The 19,940-nt window shown below is 40.8% G+C and overlaps 1 protein-coding gene across 22 annotated transcripts in view; it reads right to left on the bottom strand.

Annotated features, from left to right (window-relative positions):
• TTC7B (tetratricopeptide repeat domain 7B) overlaps positions 1-19,940 on the bottom strand; it is a 312,659-nt gene that overhangs the window by 153,422 nt on the left and 139,297 nt on the right. For 20 of the 22 annotated variants that reach the window (XR_010323215.1, XR_010323214.1, XR_010323213.1 and 17 more), the window contains 3 exons: positions 17,920-17,998; positions 9,618-9,790; positions 2,660-2,723 (listed from right to left, as the gene is read on the bottom strand). Coding sequence is in view for 18 of the 22 variants with exons in the window: in XM_023546492.2 (XP_023402260.1) it covers positions 2,660-2,723; positions 9,618-9,790; positions 17,920-17,998 (316 nt within the window). In the remaining 4 variants the exon portion in view is untranslated. Of the gene's footprint in view, positions 1-2,659; positions 2,724-5,230; positions 5,297-9,617; positions 9,791-17,919; positions 17,999-19,940 lie in introns of those variants that run through there. The other 2 variants (XM_023546494.2, XM_064292872.1) reach the window with 2 other exon arrangements.

The raw sequence follows: 19,940 nt of genomic DNA on the forward strand, positions 1-19,940 counted from the left end.
CAATGGCGAAAAACAAGGCTCCAGGAATTTACAGAATAGCAATTGAGATGTTTCAACAAACAGATGTAGCGCTGGAGGTACTCACTTGTCTATGCCAAGAAATTTGGAAGACAGCCACCTGGTCAACCCACTAGAAGAGATCCATATTTGTACCCATTCCAAAGAAAGGTGATCCAACAGAATGTGGAAATTTCCAAAGAATATCATTAATATCACACACAAGTGAAATTTTGCTGAAGATCATTCAAAAGCAGTTGTAGCAGTACATCGACGGCGAGCTCCCAGAAATTCAAGCTGAACTAAGAAGAGAATGTGGAATGAGGGATATCATTGGTGATGTCAGATGGATCATAGCTGAAAGCAGAGAATACCAGAAAGATGTCTGCCTGTGTTTTATTGACTATGCAAAGGCATTTGACTGCGTGGATCATAACAAATTATGGATAACATTGTGAAGAATGGGAATTCCAGAACACTTAATTGTACTCCTGTGGAACTTGTACATAAACCGAGAGGCAGTTGTTCAAACAGAACAAGGGGATACTGCATGATTTAAGGTCAAGAAAGGTGTTTGTCAGGTTTCATCTTTTCACCATACTTACTCAATCTGTATGCTGAGCAAATAATCTGAGAAACTGGACTATATGAAGAACGTGGCATCAGGATTGAAGGAAGATAATTAAGATTAATTATCACCTGTGATATGCAGATGCCACAACCTTGCGTGCTGAAAGTGAAGAGGACTTGAAGCACTTACTGATGAAGATCAAAAACCACAGCCTTCAGTATGGATGACACCTCAACATAATGAAAACAGAAGTTCTCACACTTGGACCAATAAGCAACAGCATGATAAATGGAGATAAGATTGAAGATGTCAAGGATTTCATTTTACCTGGATCCACAATCAACATCCATGGAAGCAGTGGTGAAGAAATCAAATGACATATTGCATTGGGCAAATCTCCTGCAAAAGACCTCTTTATTAAAGTGTTAAAAAGCAAAGATGTCACTTTGAGGACTAAGGTGTGCCTGGCCCCAAGCCACGGTATTTTCAATTACCTCATATACCCGTGAAAGCTGGACAATGAATAAGGGAGGCTGAAGAATTGATGCCTTTGAATTACTGTGTGGTGAAGAATATTGAATATACCATGGACTGCCCGAAGAACAAACAAATCTGTCTTGGAAGAAGTACAACCAGAATGCTCCACAGAAGGGAGGATTATGAGACTGTCTCATGTACTTTGGACACGTTACCAGGAGGGATCAGTCCTTAGGGAAGGACATTATGCTTGGTAAAGTAGATGGTGAGTGAAAAAGAGGAAGACCTTCAATGAGATGATTGACACAGGCTGCAACAATGGGCTCAAGCATAACAATGATTGTGAGGATGGTGCAGGACTGTACAGTGTTTCATTTTGTTGTACATAGGGTCTCTATAGTGGGAACCGCCTTGACAGCACCTTATAAAAACATCAACAAGGGTTTAAGCCAGGGCTGTAATGCCTAGTGCTCTGCAGAAGGGAAACCCAATAAGTGATGAATGATGGAATTTTAAGTCTAAAATCCAAGGTCCTGGCCAAAAACTAAGAAAAAGTTTCAAAGGAATTTGATGGTCTGGTAAAAGCTCCCTCACAACAGTAGAGCCAGGTGATAGGAATGAGTTCTCAAAGCCTGAGACTTTGGAGCATCTGGGGGACAGGTGGGGGCTCAGAGAGGCTACCTCTGCAGAAGGAGGAGGCAGTTTCATCAGCTCATGCTATAAAAACTAGAGGCTCATACAAACAACCAGAATGCTCCTTAGAAGCAAGGACGGCGAGACAGTGTCTTACATACTTTGGACATGTTGTCAGGAGGGATCAGGCCCTGGAGAAGGACATTGGGCTTGGCAAAGTACAGGGTCAGCAGAAAAGAGGAAGATCCTTAACGAGGTGGATTGACACAGTGGCTGCAACAATGAGCTCAAGCATAACAACGATTGTAAGGGTGGCGCAGGGCTGGACAGTGTTTCGTTCTGTTGTGCATAGGGTCACTATGAGTTGGAACCGACTTGACAGCACCTAACAACAACAAGAATATATACAGCCAGGGACTGATCCCCCAATGTCCCTCCCACCAAGGTAAATTGAGAAGGCATGTAGAGGTCATCCTTCGGAAGCTTCCTTCTCCTTTTAAGGTACCCTGGGTATAGTTTGACTATACATAATTGTGTCCATAAAACTTGTTGCTGTCAAGTTGATTATGACTCATAAAGACCCTATAAGACAGAGTAGAACTGCCCCATAAGGTTTCTAAGGAGTGGCCGGCAGATTTGAACTGCTGACCTTTTGATGAACAGCTGAGCTCTAAACCACTGCACCACCAGGGCTCCACAATTGTGTCAGTGCTCAATAAATACTTGGTGGATGAATGAATGAACTATGATGCTTGTTATTTGCTAAGGGAGGGGAGGTTCCATGCTTCAGGCTGACCAACGGGCACTGCTACCCAGTCCAAGAAGAAACATCCTTCTTTTTAAACCTCCACTGGTTTCTCCACACAGGGATCCCCTCTAGAAAGTATCCTCCCAAGAATAATCTTACTGATGGAGTCGCCATATTGAAAAGGGGACTACAGAGACAAGGGAAAGAAAAACATGAAGACACGTTCCACTTACCATTGATTCACTAATCAGCAATAACAACAGGGCTTCCTCAGTATTTTCTTGAGGACAAAAAATGCTGCATAAAAAATAAACAAAAAAAAACCACTTTGCTATATGGCAATTCCAGAATAACATAAAAGACACAATTATGTGCAGAACTGAATCAACACTAAAAGCTCCTAGATTTTTATAAACAACCCATGAAAAACACTGTATAATCTGGAAGCTTGGATTAATTTACTTATTTCCATGTTTATCTATGGAATTCAGGCATTTTAGCTATACATTTTTATGACAAGCAGACGGGTAAAGTTAAACTGTAAAAATCAAGTTACAAGCCCAAAAGGTACTGGGTATAAAGTGTTAACTGGAGCTCTGGGGGCACAGTGGTTAACAGCTCAGCTGTAACCAAAAGGTGGGCAGTTCAAATCTACCTGCCGCTCTTTGGAAACACTGTGGGCAGTTCTACTCTGTCCTATAGGGTTGCTGTAAGTCGGAATCAACTCAACGGCAATGGGTTTGGTTTTTGTTTTTTATAAAGTGTTATCTAAATAACACAAACTTTATCCTAAGCCTATTATGGAGACAGAAATTGTAGACATTTCACTAAACGGTACTCTTCTTATTTGCTAACTGGCAGATCTCACGTTGTCGTTTAGATGAACTAAAAGATTGGAAGTAATTTTAGAAAAATTTGAAGAATTTCTCTAATACTGTAAGAATTTAATGAGGTTTATCTTACTTTACCATATGCATTTTTTTAAGAGCACATTTATTTTTATTTCAACATTTAAAATATTCACAGGTGGAGTTTTATATTCATTGACATCTCCATGGAAAATGTTCCAAACAAAGCATACAGACAGGCATTCCACAGTTACAGAATTACATATTTGTGACTTATCATATGCATTTTATTATGAGGTGGCATACAAGAGCTGTCTGTCTTATTAATTTATTCTTGGAATTTGGCTGAACTCTAAATCTTAGGTTAAAAGGTAACGATTTTAAACTCAATGTTGCTCAGAATGAGAGAGCAATAAAAAACCAAACATAACCCCAATCCCCCTTCTCTATATCCAATTTTCTTTGCTTTGAGCACTTAGAATTTGTACTAAAAATGAACATGGTTAAAAAACTCTTGGATGTTCTGGAGATGACTGGAGAAAGACTACACGTCCATCTTCCCAGGGGTAACATTACAATTATTTATGGGATGGGATGATTTTCCAACAATATGGCAAAAGAATGTTTTCCAAATCATTAGAAAGGCTCATACTCCCTAAGGAGCAGACAATCCTCGTACTGCACCAGCAAGGGGAAGAGCACGAAGAAAAGGTACAGAGCCTGGTACTTGCATTACAGCTCTGCACAGCTAGAGGTGAGGAACTACCTCTGCGGCAGCATCTGTTAGTACTCTCACAGAGCTAACATTTCAGGTAAAGGCTAGGGCTCAGAATGAGGAGCGAGACTCTGGGGTTGGCATTGACTCCTTTGAGGAGTCAGCTTGAGGTGATTTGGGTTTCTCAGAAGATAGAACACTTCCTTGCCCTTAAATTCAGACTATTGCCTAAAAGCCTCTGAATTAAGAGTTCTCTACATATAGAAAAGTACCTTCTCTCTTTATGTATATTAATGTGTACATGTACTTTCCTATATCCAACAATCATTTCCCGATACCCTGGCTTGTGCTTACATGCAACTGGGACCTTGCAAATAAAGCAGTAACATTAACCATTTCTCCACAGCTAGCCAGTTCTGGATTGTCCAAACTAATTGAAAAGGGAGGGAACCCATGCTAATTGTGACTTAACACTGGCCAACTCAGTTCATGGGTAATCCCCAAATTCTGTTCGAGCCATCTAGCCTGCCTAAATGCTAGGTTGTGTTATTTTTACCAGATGTGCTAACAAGTCGCACATTAAAAAAAAAAAGGCTGGGTCTAATTCCACTTCCCCTACTCTTCCTTTCCCAGCAGGCAAGATGGATACTCATGAATGTTGCAAAGCTCCCAGGGTTGGCAGGAGGAGGAAACAGAAGAAGGGGAAGGACAGGTTTGTTTAAGAGACCTGTCTGAAAACCTACACACTGGAACGCTCCTTCTCAGTAATTATGAATTCTCTAGACCCATTTCCGGCCACTGCCTCCTTCCTCCCTATTAAAGGGAGTATGGAGCTCAGGGTAAAGGCTCAAAACTGTTTGGGGCCTTCTTCCTGTGACATGCTCCTCTTTGGGAACTAAGAGCCTCGGTAGGGAGAAATCCTGGGGTGCCAGGCCTGAACCTTGAGGATTAGAAAAAAGGGTGCCCTAGAAGATGGCACAGGATCTGGCCACGTTTCATTCTGTTATACATAAGGTCGCCAGGAATTGGTGCTGACTCAATGGCAACTAATAACAACAACAACAGACCCAAAGAAAGCTATTAAAGGGCAGGGTGGGAAATAAAAGGGGACAGGGAGGAAACAGGGACCAGCAGACAGTGAGGACAAGCTCCCTGGCAGGGGGGCAGGGAGGTGCAGTGACAGTGCATTGGGCTAAGAAGGGATGGGCAGAGTTCTAATCCTAGCCACGTTACTAACTCACCACCACCTTTAGGCAAGGCATCCATTGTCTTACTTTGGCCGATTTATCATCTCAGATATTATCTGATTCTGCAAAGGACACAGGGAACACGGATGAGAATCCTCAGTTATAAATAATAATCATGGTCTTGCCAGAGCTCCCAGATACTAGCTGTTTCTAAAATTTTCCCTGGATAGGAAAAACAAAAAACTTTAGGAATACTTTATGTGACAGAAACAATCATGTAAAAGAAATTAATGCAACTTTATCCAACTGCATTTCATCTCTTCTTTCTTCTCTGCTATTGAGTGAGGAGTGGGGCTCTAAGAGTCAGCTATACAATCTAGGTGTCAAAGCAGATTCCATTTAGGTGCAAAGAGGGCCTTGGGCACTGCTAAACTTCAAGAAAGCTGATGTGTATATAATTATGACATCAACTCCCACGTCTAATAATGGCCTTCGTCATTTTAATATGCCTGGCTGTGATACCACTAGGGAAATTCCTAGAGAAGTACAGCCATGACCCACAGTTAACCACGTAAGAGCTGAAGAATGAAAGCCAAGAATGGCGAAAGCCAAGCCTGCCCCAAGTCACACTATTAAACATACCAAAGCAGAATCTACTGTCACCCCAATGACAGTATGGTGTGGAAGGATGGGAATACCAAGAAAGGAAGAGGATTTAAATGAAAAATTTAGGGTGCCTCTTGATTATTAGGGATCAGCTGGCCCAATCTGTGGACTGCTTAGGTCTCTCCAAACTCTTTTTGTCAACCCATAGAGGTCAAAAGCCTCTTATTATAAAAGCATTATACCTGATACCAAAACCAGACAAAGACATCACAAGAAATGAAAACTACAAACCACTATCTCTGATGAATATAGATGCAAAATCTTTTACAAATACTAGCAAATCAAGTCCAGCAATAAATAAAAAGGATTACACACCATAACTAACTGGGATTTATCTCAGGAATGCAAGGTTGGCTTAATGTCAGAAAATCAATTAACATAATACGCCATATAAAAACCATACGATCATCTAAATAGATGAAGAAAAAACATTTAACAAAATTCAACACCCTTTTATGATAAAAACACTCAACAAATTCAGAGTAGAAGGGAACTTTGTCACTGACTAAAGAGTATTACAGAAACCCACAGCTAACACACATTTAATAGCAAAAAAACAGATGCCTTCTCCCTAAGATCAGGATAACGACAAGGATGTCTGATCTCATCAACTTTATTCAATGCTGTACTGTAGCTTCCAGCCAATCCAATCAGGCAAGTAAATAAGATAAAAGGCACCCAGATTGGAAAGGATAAAGTAAAATTATCTTTATTTGCAAGTCACACAATCTTTTATACAGAAAACCCTAAAGAATTCACTAAAAAACTATTAGAACTAATAAACAAGTTCAGCAAGGTTGCAGGATACAGCATCAATGTACAGAAATAAACCGTATGATAGCCCTGAGCAAACCAAAGATGAAAATAAGAAACTTCCATTTACTATATTATAAAAAAGAATGAAATATTTAGGAGTAAGTTTAACAAATAAAGTATAACCCTTATACCCTGAAAATTACAAATCATTGCTGAAAGTAATTAAAACCTGTTGCTGTTGAGTCGATTCTGACTCATAGCAACCCTACAGACAGAGTAGAATTGCCCCATAAGGTTTCCAAGGAGCAGCTGGTAGATCTGAACTGCCAGTATTTTGGTTAGCAGCTGAGTTCTTAACCACTGTGCCATCAGGGCTCCAAAAGAAATTAAAGGAGACCTGAATAAACGGAAAGACATCCCATTTTCGTGGATCAGAAGACTTAATATTGTTAAGATGGCAATACTCTCCAAATTGATCAATGAAATCCTTATCAAAATCCCAGAAGCCAATCTACAAGCTGTTAAATTCATATGGAAATAAAGGGACTGGGTGGGTGGGGTGAGGATAAGGGGTGCTGGGTTTCTTTTCCGGGTGATGAAAATGTTCTAAAATTAATTGTGGTGCTGGATGCATAACTCTGCATATAATAAAAAACTAACTGTACACTTTAAGTGGATGAAGGGTATGGTATGTGGATTACATTTCAATAAAACTGTTTAAGGGAAAAAACAAAAAAAACAGGTATCTGTATAAAACGAAACTTGTGACTCAGCAACCAGTCCTGGTACGGGAATGCCCCCCTCATTAGTGACTGCATTTTCTAGATCTGCATTTTGCCTCCATAATTCTCCTACACAGATGGGGGAGCTGATATTAGAAAAGTGGCAAAGTCTGAGTAGTTCAGGAAAACAAAAGAGCAGTGGCCAGAAGTGGGTGAGGCCACAATGGAGTAGCATCAGGCAGACCCAGAGCTCCACCCAAGTATCAAACTGACTTGGGGGGAAGGGGTAGCAGGAATGGAGTTCCTCAGTGTATCTGGAACCTTGGATATTAAGAAGCATCTGAGGCCAAAAAAAAAAAGAAAATCTAGGTTCTATTTTTAAGATATAAATATACTTAAAAAAAAAAACGAACCGCAAACCTGCTTCTAAATAGCTCATAATGAGGGGGTCAGCATTTTTCAAGTAAGAGTTTGGGGACTGCTGGAACAGATGTTTAATGAATCCAGTGAAGCACTAAGGAATAAACTTGGACTGTGAGTTAAGCAAATGCATGGCTCAATAAGGCCATCGAAAAAGGGAATGAGAACGAAACTAAACCAGGCTAGGGACAAAGCTAAGAAATGCTCATTTGTCTGAATCAACGCAAGATATGCAAACTGAACAAGACGATGACGACGAGGGAGAGAAATGCCAGGGTTGGCTGAGAAGGATTAGGAGGCAACTGCCTTAAAAATGCTGTCCCCCTGCCCTGACAGGGAACAAAGTGAAGGACCACTGAGGGAGCAGGGGAACAGTGGGATGCAGACCCCAAATTCTCATAAAAAGACCAGAAGACCAGGCTTAATGGTCTGACTGAGACTAGAAGGACCCCGGTGGTCATGGCCCCCAGACCTTTTGTTGGCCCAGGACAGGAATCATTCCAGAAGCCAACTCATCGGACATGGATTGGACTGGACAATGGGTTGGAGAGGGATGCTGGTGAGGAGTGAGCTACTTGGATTAGGCGGACACTTGAGACTATGTTGGCATCTCCTCCCTGGAGGGGAGATGAGAGGGTCGAGGGGGTTAGAAGCTGGCAAAACAGACACGAAAAGAGAGAGTGGAAGGAGGGAGCAGGCTGTCTCACTGGGGGGAGAGTAATTGGGAGTATGTAGCAAGGTATATATAAGTTTTTATGTGAGACTGACTTGACTTGTAAACTTTGGCTTAAAGCACAATAAAAATTATTAAAAAAAAAATGCTGTCCCCTTTGAAAATGCAACAATCGTTTTCAGATGTCACGTGTGTAGTGTGTAGTGTGTAGTAAGTATTTAGGCACCCCCATCTCTATCAATGGATAACCTGGTGGCATAGTGGTTAAAAGCTATGGCTGCTAACCAAGAGGCTGGCAGTTCAAATCCACCAGGTGCTCCTTGGAAGTCCTATGGAGCATTCTACTCGGTCCTTTAGGGTCGCTATGAGTCAGAATCGACTCGATGGCAATGGGTATTTCTATCAGTGCTTTCTCTGTGGCCTCAGGAGCAGCAGGCTGCAATCTCTCAATCATGCTATCAGTTTGATAACAACCAAAGAGCTTTTTCATGTTTATCCATGCATGTTCCCCTTTCCTTCATGGGGAGATTCTGAAACAGCTGTGATAGCTTGTCCTTGCAGGAACAAAGATGGGAATTAAAGGTTCTGCTGGGAAGACTCAGGAATGAGCCAACCATCGTTGGTGTCTCCCAGCCCTTGTTGCTGGATCTCTCCCTCCTCCCTCCCTGACCACAGCTTATGCTGAGACGTAATGGTTCTCTGGCCCATTTTCCCCAAAGTTCCAAATTTGAAAGTTAAAAAAAAAAAAAGAAGTTCTAAAGAGATATCACCGCCCAATCTCTCACAAATTATTTCCCTGTTCTTATAGCTACTTCAGTTTAAAACAAGTTTTTTAAATAAAAGGATGGAGTTGGTGAAAAAAATAAAAAAATGTTAGCTCTGGCTTGCAAATAGCTTTGTCACCAATTGCTGTGTGATGCTGGGGTTCTTATAATAAATGGAATGAGAATCCCAAAGACCAATAATGATTTCTGAGAATGGCAGCCAAGCACTGAGATGAGAGTGTTTTTCTACTTCAAGTGCCCCCACTAGAGTAGAGATATTGCCTGAAGTTATAAAAATTAATGAGGTGTGTCTGTCAACCTACTTAACTGGTAAATGAGACTTGTTCAACTTAGGAGTAAAATCTTCTACTCATCCCGGAATTTTCCCGAAGTCTCCCTCCCATCCCCTAATCTACAAACAAGGACATCAATTCCCATACTTCTCTCCTGAGTAGACACGGGCTTTCCGGGTGAGGGTATAGGTTTTCGTGTTTGCTCCTTTCCGGAGGGGATCGTCCAGGGGTGACTGGCATGGTGGGTCCTCCAGAGGGTTCCAGTAGCTCTGCTCACACATACCCCGCAACAAGATCTCTGCCAACTGCCTGGCTATTGTCTGGGAACAAAAAGGAGGAAAGACATAGCCATGAACCTATTTTCTATTATCCATTCATTCCATAAATGTTTATCCATCATCACTTTGTGCTAGGCATTATTCCAAGACACAGAATTAGAGACTTTTTTTTTTTACTTCCATGAGGAAAATTATATCAGTTTATGACACAAAAGAAAATATGACACACTAAGGTATGTTAGCACTTTTAAAAAATAAAGTTCATGTACTTCCAATGCCATTCTGCCTCAGTTAGACTCTGGAACACTAAACATGTTTATACCTGAAACAATTAAAGCTTTTAGCTAAGCTTTTTTCCCCAGCATTCTTAGAAATAACAGGTAAACTGCAGAGATTTTCATTACCACCCAACGAATGCCAGCCAGAACCCAAATGACCTACAGGATATCACCCCTGGAAAAATCTCTTCACTGATGATATCCACTGTAGATTTTTAGAATGTCTTTTTTCTTAGAAGTACCAAGGGTCGACTCTACCGTGGTGCCACCCTTGGGTCACAGTTCCTGAGTGACTTGTTCTCAGCATGCCCTGGGCCTCCCAGCCCCAGAGGCTCCCACTGGTCTTGTACAGTAAAGAAGACAAAGTAAGGGGTTGCGGTTACTGATCGTGAAGGGGCTTTCTTCAAGGCTGCATGGTTACCTCCTAAAATTAACCTCCACTCACTATAGTTGAGAAATAAATGTTAGAAGAAATATGTGGATCTTGTCCTCCTAAGTTGGATGCAGACTAATACGTTTTTCAAAACCCTCTGTAACTCCACATCCTACAAAAGTACCACATATGGGAGAGGCGGTGGTGGCACGTCCTAAGAAGTATTTTGTTGACTGATGCATGTCCGTTCATTTACCTTATAAATTTCCAGTGACACAGTAGAGAAGTAAAAACGAACCAACAGACAAATAAATAAAACCCTCTGAAAACACAAGTACTAAGCCTCAGGGATAGTCCAGGCCTCCTCATGATCAGGCAGATAATAAAACTTCAACCAGCATGTATTTCTATCAGGTTTTAGAACTTTCTGGAAGACACGAACAAAGAATGCTGATCTTCCCTGAGAATGGGCCTTCTTTAATAAATACGTTCCAGAAGAGAACTTTGCTAGGCTTTCATCTATGTGAAATCTCTTAAAACACCACAAGGAAACTTAAATGCACTCAAATCATAGCTTGGTGATTTCTGACAACTACCAGGTAAAGGCAAATTTTCTGGATTATTCCCAAGTAAGACCCACTATTTAAGTATCTATAAAAATGTGAAATTAAATGCACTCCTCTCATCCCCAGCCGAGCCATGTGTAAAGATCTCCAAGAACACAATTTCCAGGACCTAAACAGTTCAGGGACTGTTTTCTTAAACCTTCCATTACAGTTTGATTTTGATGTCATTTCAGTCATATGAGCTAGTGAGTTCTGCTGGAAGCTTCAACTAGCAAAACTAACCTCCACTCACTATAGTTGAGAAATAAATGTTGGAAGAAAACATGAACAAGGGGCTTCACTTCCTGAATATATCCACCATGGAGGGATTCTAAGGTTGTAATAATCCCTGCCTTAATCCATTTGCTTGTCCACCACTAGACAGCTTATGCTTGATTTCATTTTCCCGCAGGATATTAACCTTCCAGAGAGATTTTTTTTAATGAGGGTTTGAGGTGACTGCATATTCTAAAGATAGCATCTCATCAGTGTACTATCAATTATGAAGGATGCTTGGTTGTGTCCACTGAAAGCTCAAAAGAAACTCATAAAAGAATGATTGTTGTTGTTCTTCAGTGCCATAGTCAGTTCTGAGCCATCCTCACAATCATTGCTAGGCTCGAGCCCATTGTTGCAGCCATTGTGTCAATCCGTCTCTTTCAGGATCCTCCTCTCTTTCACCGACCTTCTACTTTACCAAGTATGATGTCCTTCTCCAGGGGCTGGTCTCTCCTGATAATGTGTCCAAAGTACGTGAATACCAAGTCTCACTATCCTTGCTTCTAAGGAGCATTCTGGCTGTACTTCTTCCAAGACATATTTCTTCATTCTTCTGGCAGTCCATGACACATTCAATATTCTTCACCAACACCATAAGTCAAAGGCAACAACTCTTCTTTGGTCTTCCTTATTCATTGTCCAGCTTTAACACCTTAAAGAGGTCTTTTGCAGTAGATTGGTGCAATGCAATACATTTAATTCCTTGAATGCTGCTTCCATGGGTGTTGATGGTGGATCCAAGTAAAATGAAATCTTTGACACTTCAGTCTTTTCTCCATTCATCATGATGTTGCTTACTGGTCCAGTTGTGAGGACTTTTGTTTTCTTTATGTTGAGGTGTAGGCTCATACTGAAGGCTGCAGTCTTTGATTTTCATCAGTAGGTGCTTCAAGTTCTCTTTGCTTTCAGCAAGCAAGGTTGTGTCACCTGCATATCACAGGTTGTTAAACAGTCTTCCTCCAATCCTGATGCCCCATTCTTCTTCATATAGTCCAGTTTCTCGGGTTATTCACTCAGCATACAGACTGAATAAGTATGGTGATAGGATATAACCCTGATGCGCACTTTTCCTGATTTTAAACCACTCAGTAACCCCCCGTTCTGTTCAAATGACTGCCTCATGGTCTATGTACAGGTTCCACATGAGCACAACCAGGTGTTCTGGAATTTCCATTCTTTAAAATGTTATCTATAATTTGTTATGATCCACACAGCTGAACAGTTGAATGCCTTTGCATAGGCAATAAAACAGGTAAACATCTTTCTGGTATTCTCTGCTTTCAGCCAAGATCCATCGGACATCAGCAATGATATTCCTTGTTCCACATCCTCTTCTGAATTTGGTTTGAATTTCTGGCAGTTCCCTGTCAATGTACTGCTGTAACTGCTTTTGAATTAGCTTCAGCAAAATTTGATTTGCATATGATATTAATGATATTGTTCAATAATTTTCACATTCTCTTGGATCACCTTTCTTAGGAATGGACACAATGTGGATCTCTTTCAGTCAGTTGGCCAGGTAGCTGTCTTCCAAATTTCTTGCATTGACAAGTAAGTACCTCCAACACTGCATCTGTTTGTCGAAACATCGCAGTTAGTATTCTGTCAATTCCTGAAGTCTTGTTTTTTGTCAGCGCCTTCAGTGCAGCTTGGACTTCTTCCTTCAGTACCATCAGATCTTGGTCATACAATACCTCCTGAAATGGTTGAATGTTGGACAATTATTTTTGGTACTGTGACTCTGTGCATTCCGTCCGTCTTCTTTTGATGCTCTCTGCATCATTCAATATTTTACCCATAAACCAAACCAAATCCGTTACTGTCGAATTGATTCAGGCTCATAGTGACCCTATAGGACAGAGTAGACCTGCCCCATAGAGTTTCCAAGGAGAGCCTGGTGGATACGAACTGCCAACATTTCAGTTAGCAGCCATAGCTCTTAACCACTACATTAATTTTGCCCATAGAATCCTTCAATATTGCAACTTCAGGCTTGACTCTTCTCTTCAGTACTTTGAGCTTGAGAAATGCCAAGCACGGTCTTCCCTTTTGGTTTTCTAACTCCGGGTCTTTGCACACTTCTTTATAATACTTTGTCTTCTTGAGCCGCCCTTTGACATCTCTTGTTCAGCTCTTTTACTTCATCATTTCTTCCATTCACTTTATCTGCTGTTTGTTCAAATGCAAGTTTCAAAGTCTCTTATGATACTCATTTTGGTCTTTTCTTTCTCTCCTGTCTTTTTAATGACCTTTTGTTTTCTTCATGTTTGTTGTCCTTAATATCATTTCACAGCCTATCTTGTCTTTGCTCATTAGTGTTCAGTACATCAAATCTATTCTTGAGTTAGTCTCTAAAGTCAGGTAGAATATACTCAAGCTCATGCTTTGGCTCTCATGGACTTGTTTTAATTTTCTTCAGTTTCAACTTTCATGTGAGCAATTGATGGTCTGCAGTCAGCCCCTGATCTTGTTCTGACTGATGATACTGAGCTTTTCCATCGACTCTTTCCACAGATGTAGTCAACTGGGTTCCTGCATATTCTATCTGGTGGGGACCACGTGTAGAGTCACTGTTTATATTGTTGAAAAAAGGTATTTCCAATGAACAGGTCATTGGTCTTGCAAAATTCTATCATGCGATCTCTGGCATCATTTCTATCACCAAAGCTATATTTTCCAACTACCAATCTTTCTTTTTTGCTTCCAACATTTGCAATCCAACCAGCAGTAATTAATGAAATCTTGATCACGTTTGATCAACTTCAGACTGCAGAAGTTGGTAAAAAAAATCTTCAGTTTCTTCATCTTTGGCTTTAGTGGTTCATGTGTAAATTTGAATAATAGTCGAATTAACTGGTCTTCCTTGTAGGCGTATGGATATTATCCTGTCACTGACAGTGTTATACTTTGGATAGATCTTGAAGTGTTCTTTTTGATGATGAATGCAATGACATTCCTCTTTGATTTGTCATTCCCAGCATAAAAAGAATACATATAAGAAATTACCAACAAGATTGCCAATATCCTACAGTACCTTTTCCTTTTTATACTCGTGTTATATTTAGCTTGTAGTTTAAATGCTTAAAACCTGTTGGTAACTATCAAATAACTTCAGAATTAAAAAAGTGGAGGGAAGCAAGAAGGCCTGGGTATTTGGGTACAAAATTGGTAATTAAATGTACTTTGAAATCCTTCTCTGCTGTGCTCTCAAAGCAGAGAAAGCTTACAAGGCAACTTTTCCATCTCATGAGGATACTATAAATTTGCAATTGTCAGCTAACCTAAAACAAAGCATACAGTTTTTAAGGCTGATGGAAACCTATCTTTTGAATGGCATTACCTGAAGCTTTCTGATGTCCAGTGTAAACTAGGACACTAGTGAATAAGAATGACTCAGGCAGTGATTCTCAACTAGGGTAGGCAAAGAATCACTTGTGGAACCTTCAAAAAATACAGATTCTCAGGCCATGACCCACACTTACTCAGTCAGAATTCTGAGGTAAGGTATAAACCAAAAAAAAAAAAAAAAGAAAAGAACCCAAACCCATTGCCACTGAGTTGATTTTGACTCATGATGGTGACCCCATGTGTTACAAAGTGGCACTGCTCCATAGGGTTTTCTTGGGTGTGGTCTTTAGGGAAGCAGGTCACCAGACCTTTCTCCCTCGGTGCCACTGAGTGGGTTCGAATTGCCAACCTTTAAGTTACTAGCCTACTGTGAACCACTTGCACCACCCAGGGACCTGAGGTACAGCATAAGGATGTATATTTTTTCTCAAAGTTCGTCAGATGATTCTGATGCACACTTTTAATTAAACAATCAGACAATTAGGAACAGTTTAACTTAGGTCACTTGAAGATCATCAACCAAGCCAAAGGCGTGCCTGCATCTCAAGTGACATGAAGTGGAAAGTGTCCCCCACCCCTCCCCCGATGTTAAACACTAACCGGTTAACAGCTCACAGCATTCAGGGGCAGTTCCAGGACACACAGACCTTCTAGAAGAACTCCTTCACTGTCTTCAGAAATAAAAAATTTGAAGAGACCCTCCTTCCTTCCTTCTTCACACAACTCTGTCTAGAATCCTATCTCAGAGGATTTTTTAAAGTTAAAATACATTGATTTGAAAATCATAAACTTCTGGCAATAATGGAAGAGATTCTATAATTTGGGAAAATAAAGTTGAAGTAAGCAGCAGGAAGGTTCCCATGGTAACTTCAGTGTACTCCCACCTTCTAATAGGGAAAAATAGTTCATTTCCTTAATGAACATAGACTTTTGAGAGTTGACAAAAATGAACAAATGTTCCAAATTTAAGCAATTTTGAAAGATTGGCTTATACGTGTGTTTTTAAAACAATTACAAAAAACACTTGCCAATTTAATCAGTTACTTCCATTGTACTTGCAAATCTTGGAAGGAGTTGTTCATACTGACCAGTTGAGAATTATTATGGAATGTAGGGACTAGATCAATTTGAGAGAAAAGACATTTGGCAATAATTTTTGCAAAATCTTTTCCTTAAAGAACCCTACAAAACAAAAGTTTTTATTTGAACATCTTAAGGCACCTATAAATTCCATCAATACATAGATAAATACCTAAAAGCAAGTGAGTTTTTTCATAGTGGTGGTTGTGTGTGTGTGTGTGTGTGTGTGTGTGAGAGAGAGAGAGAGAGAGAGACATTGCTCATCTTGTCTCAACCCCATAATTCTAGAAAGTCCTACACCTTAGGCATTTAGCCCCAGAAGTTATCTGTCCACACCTAAAAAGTCTGGGGAGACACCAAAATTTCCTAGAAACCTTTTCCCATGACAGGAATCTCTTAGCCTTGCCCAAATGAATACTCTCCTGCAGCATTAAAGAATTCACGATAAATGGAGGTACTGTGCTTTGCTCTCTATGAGTTGTGGCATAAATCCTTTACCACACTGGCCTTCCAGAGGACCTATCTGCATTAGAGGATGTATTTTCTATCTTTTAAGAGAGAATACGTAAGTTAAAAAAATGTTCAACATCATTAGCCATCAAGGAAATGCAAATGAAAATCACCATGACAGAGCACTTCACACACACTAGAATGGCTGTAACTAAAAAGACAGATAATAACAAGTATTGGCAAGGGTGTGAAGAAATTGGAACCCTCATAACTGCTGGTGGGAATATAAAATGGTGTAGCTACTTTGGGAAACAGTCTGACAGTTCCTCAAAAGGTTAAACATAGAGTCTGAGGCAAGGTCATGGAAGCTCCATAGACACATCCAAATTCCCTGAGGCATTGAATTACTAGGCTGAAGGCTGTGGGGACCAGGGTCTCAGGGAACATCTACCTCAAATGGCATAACATAGTTTATAACGAAAATGTTCTATATTCTACTTTGATGAGTAGCGTCTGGGGTCTTAAAAGCTTTTAAGAGGCCATCTAGGATACTCCACTGGTCTTACCCCATGGGGAGCAAGGAAAAATGAAGAAAACCAAGGACACAAAGGTAAGATTAGTCCAAAGGACTAATGGACCACAAGTACCACACCCTCCACCAGACTGAGTCCAGTACGACCAGATGGTGCCCGGCTACCACCATTAACTGCCCTGTCAGGGGTCACAATAGAGGGTCCCAGACACAGCTACAGAAAAATGTAGAACAAAATTCCAACTCACAAAAAAAGACCAGACTTACTGGCCTGACAGAGACTGGAGAAATCCCTAGAATATGGCCTCCGGACACCCATTTAGCTCAATAATGAAGTCAATCCTGAGGTTCACCCTTTGGCCAAAGATTAGACTAAAGGGGCACATCAGCCCAGAGGCAAGGATTAGAAGGCAGGAGGGGACAGGAAACTGGTAATAGGAAACCCAAGATCAATTAGGGAGAGTGCTGACATGTCGTGGGGTTGGTAACGAATATTACAAAACAATATGTGTACTAATTGTTTAATGAGAAGCTAGTTTGCTCTGTAAACCTTCATCTAAAGTACAATAAGGAAAAAAAAAAAGGTTAAACATAGATATACCGTGTAACTCAGCAATTACTCTCCCAGGTATATGCCTGAGATGAATGAAAACATATGTCCACGCTAAAACTTTTACCCAATGTTCACAACAGCCTTATTCATAATAGCTAAAAGGTGAAAACAATGCAAATGTCCATCACCTGAGGAATGGATAAACAAAATGTGGTAAATCCGTACAATAGAATATCATTTGACCATAAAAAAGGAATGAAGTACTGATACATGCTATAACATGAGTGAACATTGAAACTATTACACTAAGTAAAAGAAGCTAGTCACAAAAGATCATATAGTATATGACTCCACTTTTATGAAATATCCAGAATAGGCAAGTCTATAGAGACAGACAGGAGATTAGTGGTTGCCTAGGGCTTGGGAGAAGGAAATGGGGAGTGAACGCTAATAGGTGCCCACCCACTAAACCCACTGCCGTCGCTATGAGAATGGGTGAGCTAACTAGGTACAGACTTTCTTTTTAAGTTGATGAAAATGTTCAAGAATTAAATATTAGTGATGGCTGTAGAACTCTGAGAATATACGAAAATCCATACATATACATATAAAAGGAAGGGGAGAACACTGCAAGTGTGCTGCTGTCCTCAACCAAGTCATTAGTTGCACTCACCATTCGCAGGTTTTGAGTCGTTCTTGTTTCGACAGCTCTGAGGATCTCTCTAAATCTCCCGACTCCTCTTGTCAAGTTCCTGAGTGCACACAGAATTTGACAGGGTTTCCATCTTGCATGTAATACTAAATACTTTACACATGTATTTCAATGCATTTTGTCTATAAAAAAGTTGGCGAGATTTTAAGCAAAGAATTATCCTGCACACGCCTATCCATCTTTAGTCAACTCTGAAAAATGCAACCTAGGATTGATGATGTTATGTGCTTACTAACCCCGATCAAAATTTCTCAAAGAATATAATCTGAAAATCAGTTCTGAGGCAACAAGAAGAACAAACTAATATTAATAACAAGACCGAAGAGCCTAGCTTCAAACTTACCATTCAATGAATGGCTCTGCATATTTCCTGCTCTGCTGAGTGGCACCGAAACCTATCTTTTCATTTACATGGTGAGTGGCAGCACGTGGCCAAAAGGAGCTCAGGAATATCAGCAAGGCCCCATAAGTGGTGTGGGTAAAGCCTTCTCATAACTTGTCTTTATATGGGCAGGAATAAGATAAAAGGGTATGAAAAATGAAGGGACTCCATCGAGCGACCACTCTGCATCTTTAAGAACATAAATCACTGCCCGATAAATCCATCAACCCAACCCTCCTCCCAATCCCACACTGACAAAAAGAACAAAGGGTCAAAGGCCCCTTCTGAGAGCCAGCCTGTGATGACTGGGGCCCGGAGCCAGCTGCCTGTGATCAGAACGATTCTCTTTCACTTGCACCACACACCCCACAGAGATGAGTTTGGTGACACATTTCACTTAAGGACAAATCAGTCTTTAGTAATATCCTGGTCCATCTATCTGGGCCCCACTTGTTGCCCCTCTGAAAACTGTACCCAGCATGCTTAACTGGGTACATCTCGCCAATGGTCCCTTTACATAGAGTGCTGCCACTACCTATGACATAGCTCACTGATATTTATAACCTGCTCACATCTCATCTTTCCAAAAAACCACAGAGCAGGTCAGCCGGTGCAAACCTGTCAGCCAGCCTCTGCAGTGGGTGGCAGATTCTCGAGGTATTTGGCTGTCTTCTTGGATGACATCTTAAATCACGCAAAGGTATTAAATCAAGCTGAATGTGGGTTCTGTATGTTACAATTACTCACAAGGGCTATTAATTCATACCTTATACCTACATAACATCCCAGGACTCTCATTCACAAGAACAGTCCTGGACCTTTAAGATAATGGCTTATTGGCACAGGTATATAAACACTCCCATATTCCTCTCGCCCACACACATCAGATGGTATCGGATCAGAAGCTTTATGGTGGCATAAAAAGAGAAGCTTGTGCTCAGGACTCAGAGCAGTGCTAAAGGAAATCTAGCAGAGATATGAATAAAAACTAGGTAACAGGCCCTGGGACATGCTATCTACTCTGCTTTTCACTTCATTTGTTTTTATGGGCTCTATGTTCACACCAATAGAGTATTTGCTTTGGGCTGAAGCTCAGTTCTCCTAAGTAATATAAGGAGAAGGAAGAGCCACAGCTAAAAAGGATGGGTAGAGATATGCTATTTAATTTTACTCTAGAATCACTGATTAACCTCCCGCTATGCACAAAAATAGGAGCCCAATGGTCAAATGCTTAGCTGCTAACTGAAAAGGTGGCAGTTTGAACCCACACAGGCACTCCGAGGGAGAAAAGACCTGGCGGTCTGCTCCCGTAAAGATTACAGCCTAGAAAACTCTACGGGGCAGTTCTACGCTGTCACACTGAGTCTCTACGAGTCGAAAATTGACTTAACCGTGCCTAACAACAACACGCACAAAAGGAATGGCATTTTGAACTGCGTGAAATAACGGTGGGACTAGGGCAACATAATTGGAGGCTCTGGTTGACAGGGTTGCTTTACCAGGGTGGGAACTGGGCCTTAGATAGCAATATCGACTCTAAAGATTGTAACCCGGGGAAGACTACAGATAGGAACTGGTCATTCAGAATGCCTCCCGTGCG

This window comes from Loxodonta africana, chromosome 10 (assembly GCF_030014295.1).
Source record: "Loxodonta africana isolate mLoxAfr1 chromosome 10, mLoxAfr1.hap2, whole genome shotgun sequence".
In the NCBI taxonomy this organism is placed as follows: domain Eukaryota; kingdom Metazoa; phylum Chordata; class Mammalia; order Proboscidea; family Elephantidae; genus Loxodonta; species Loxodonta africana.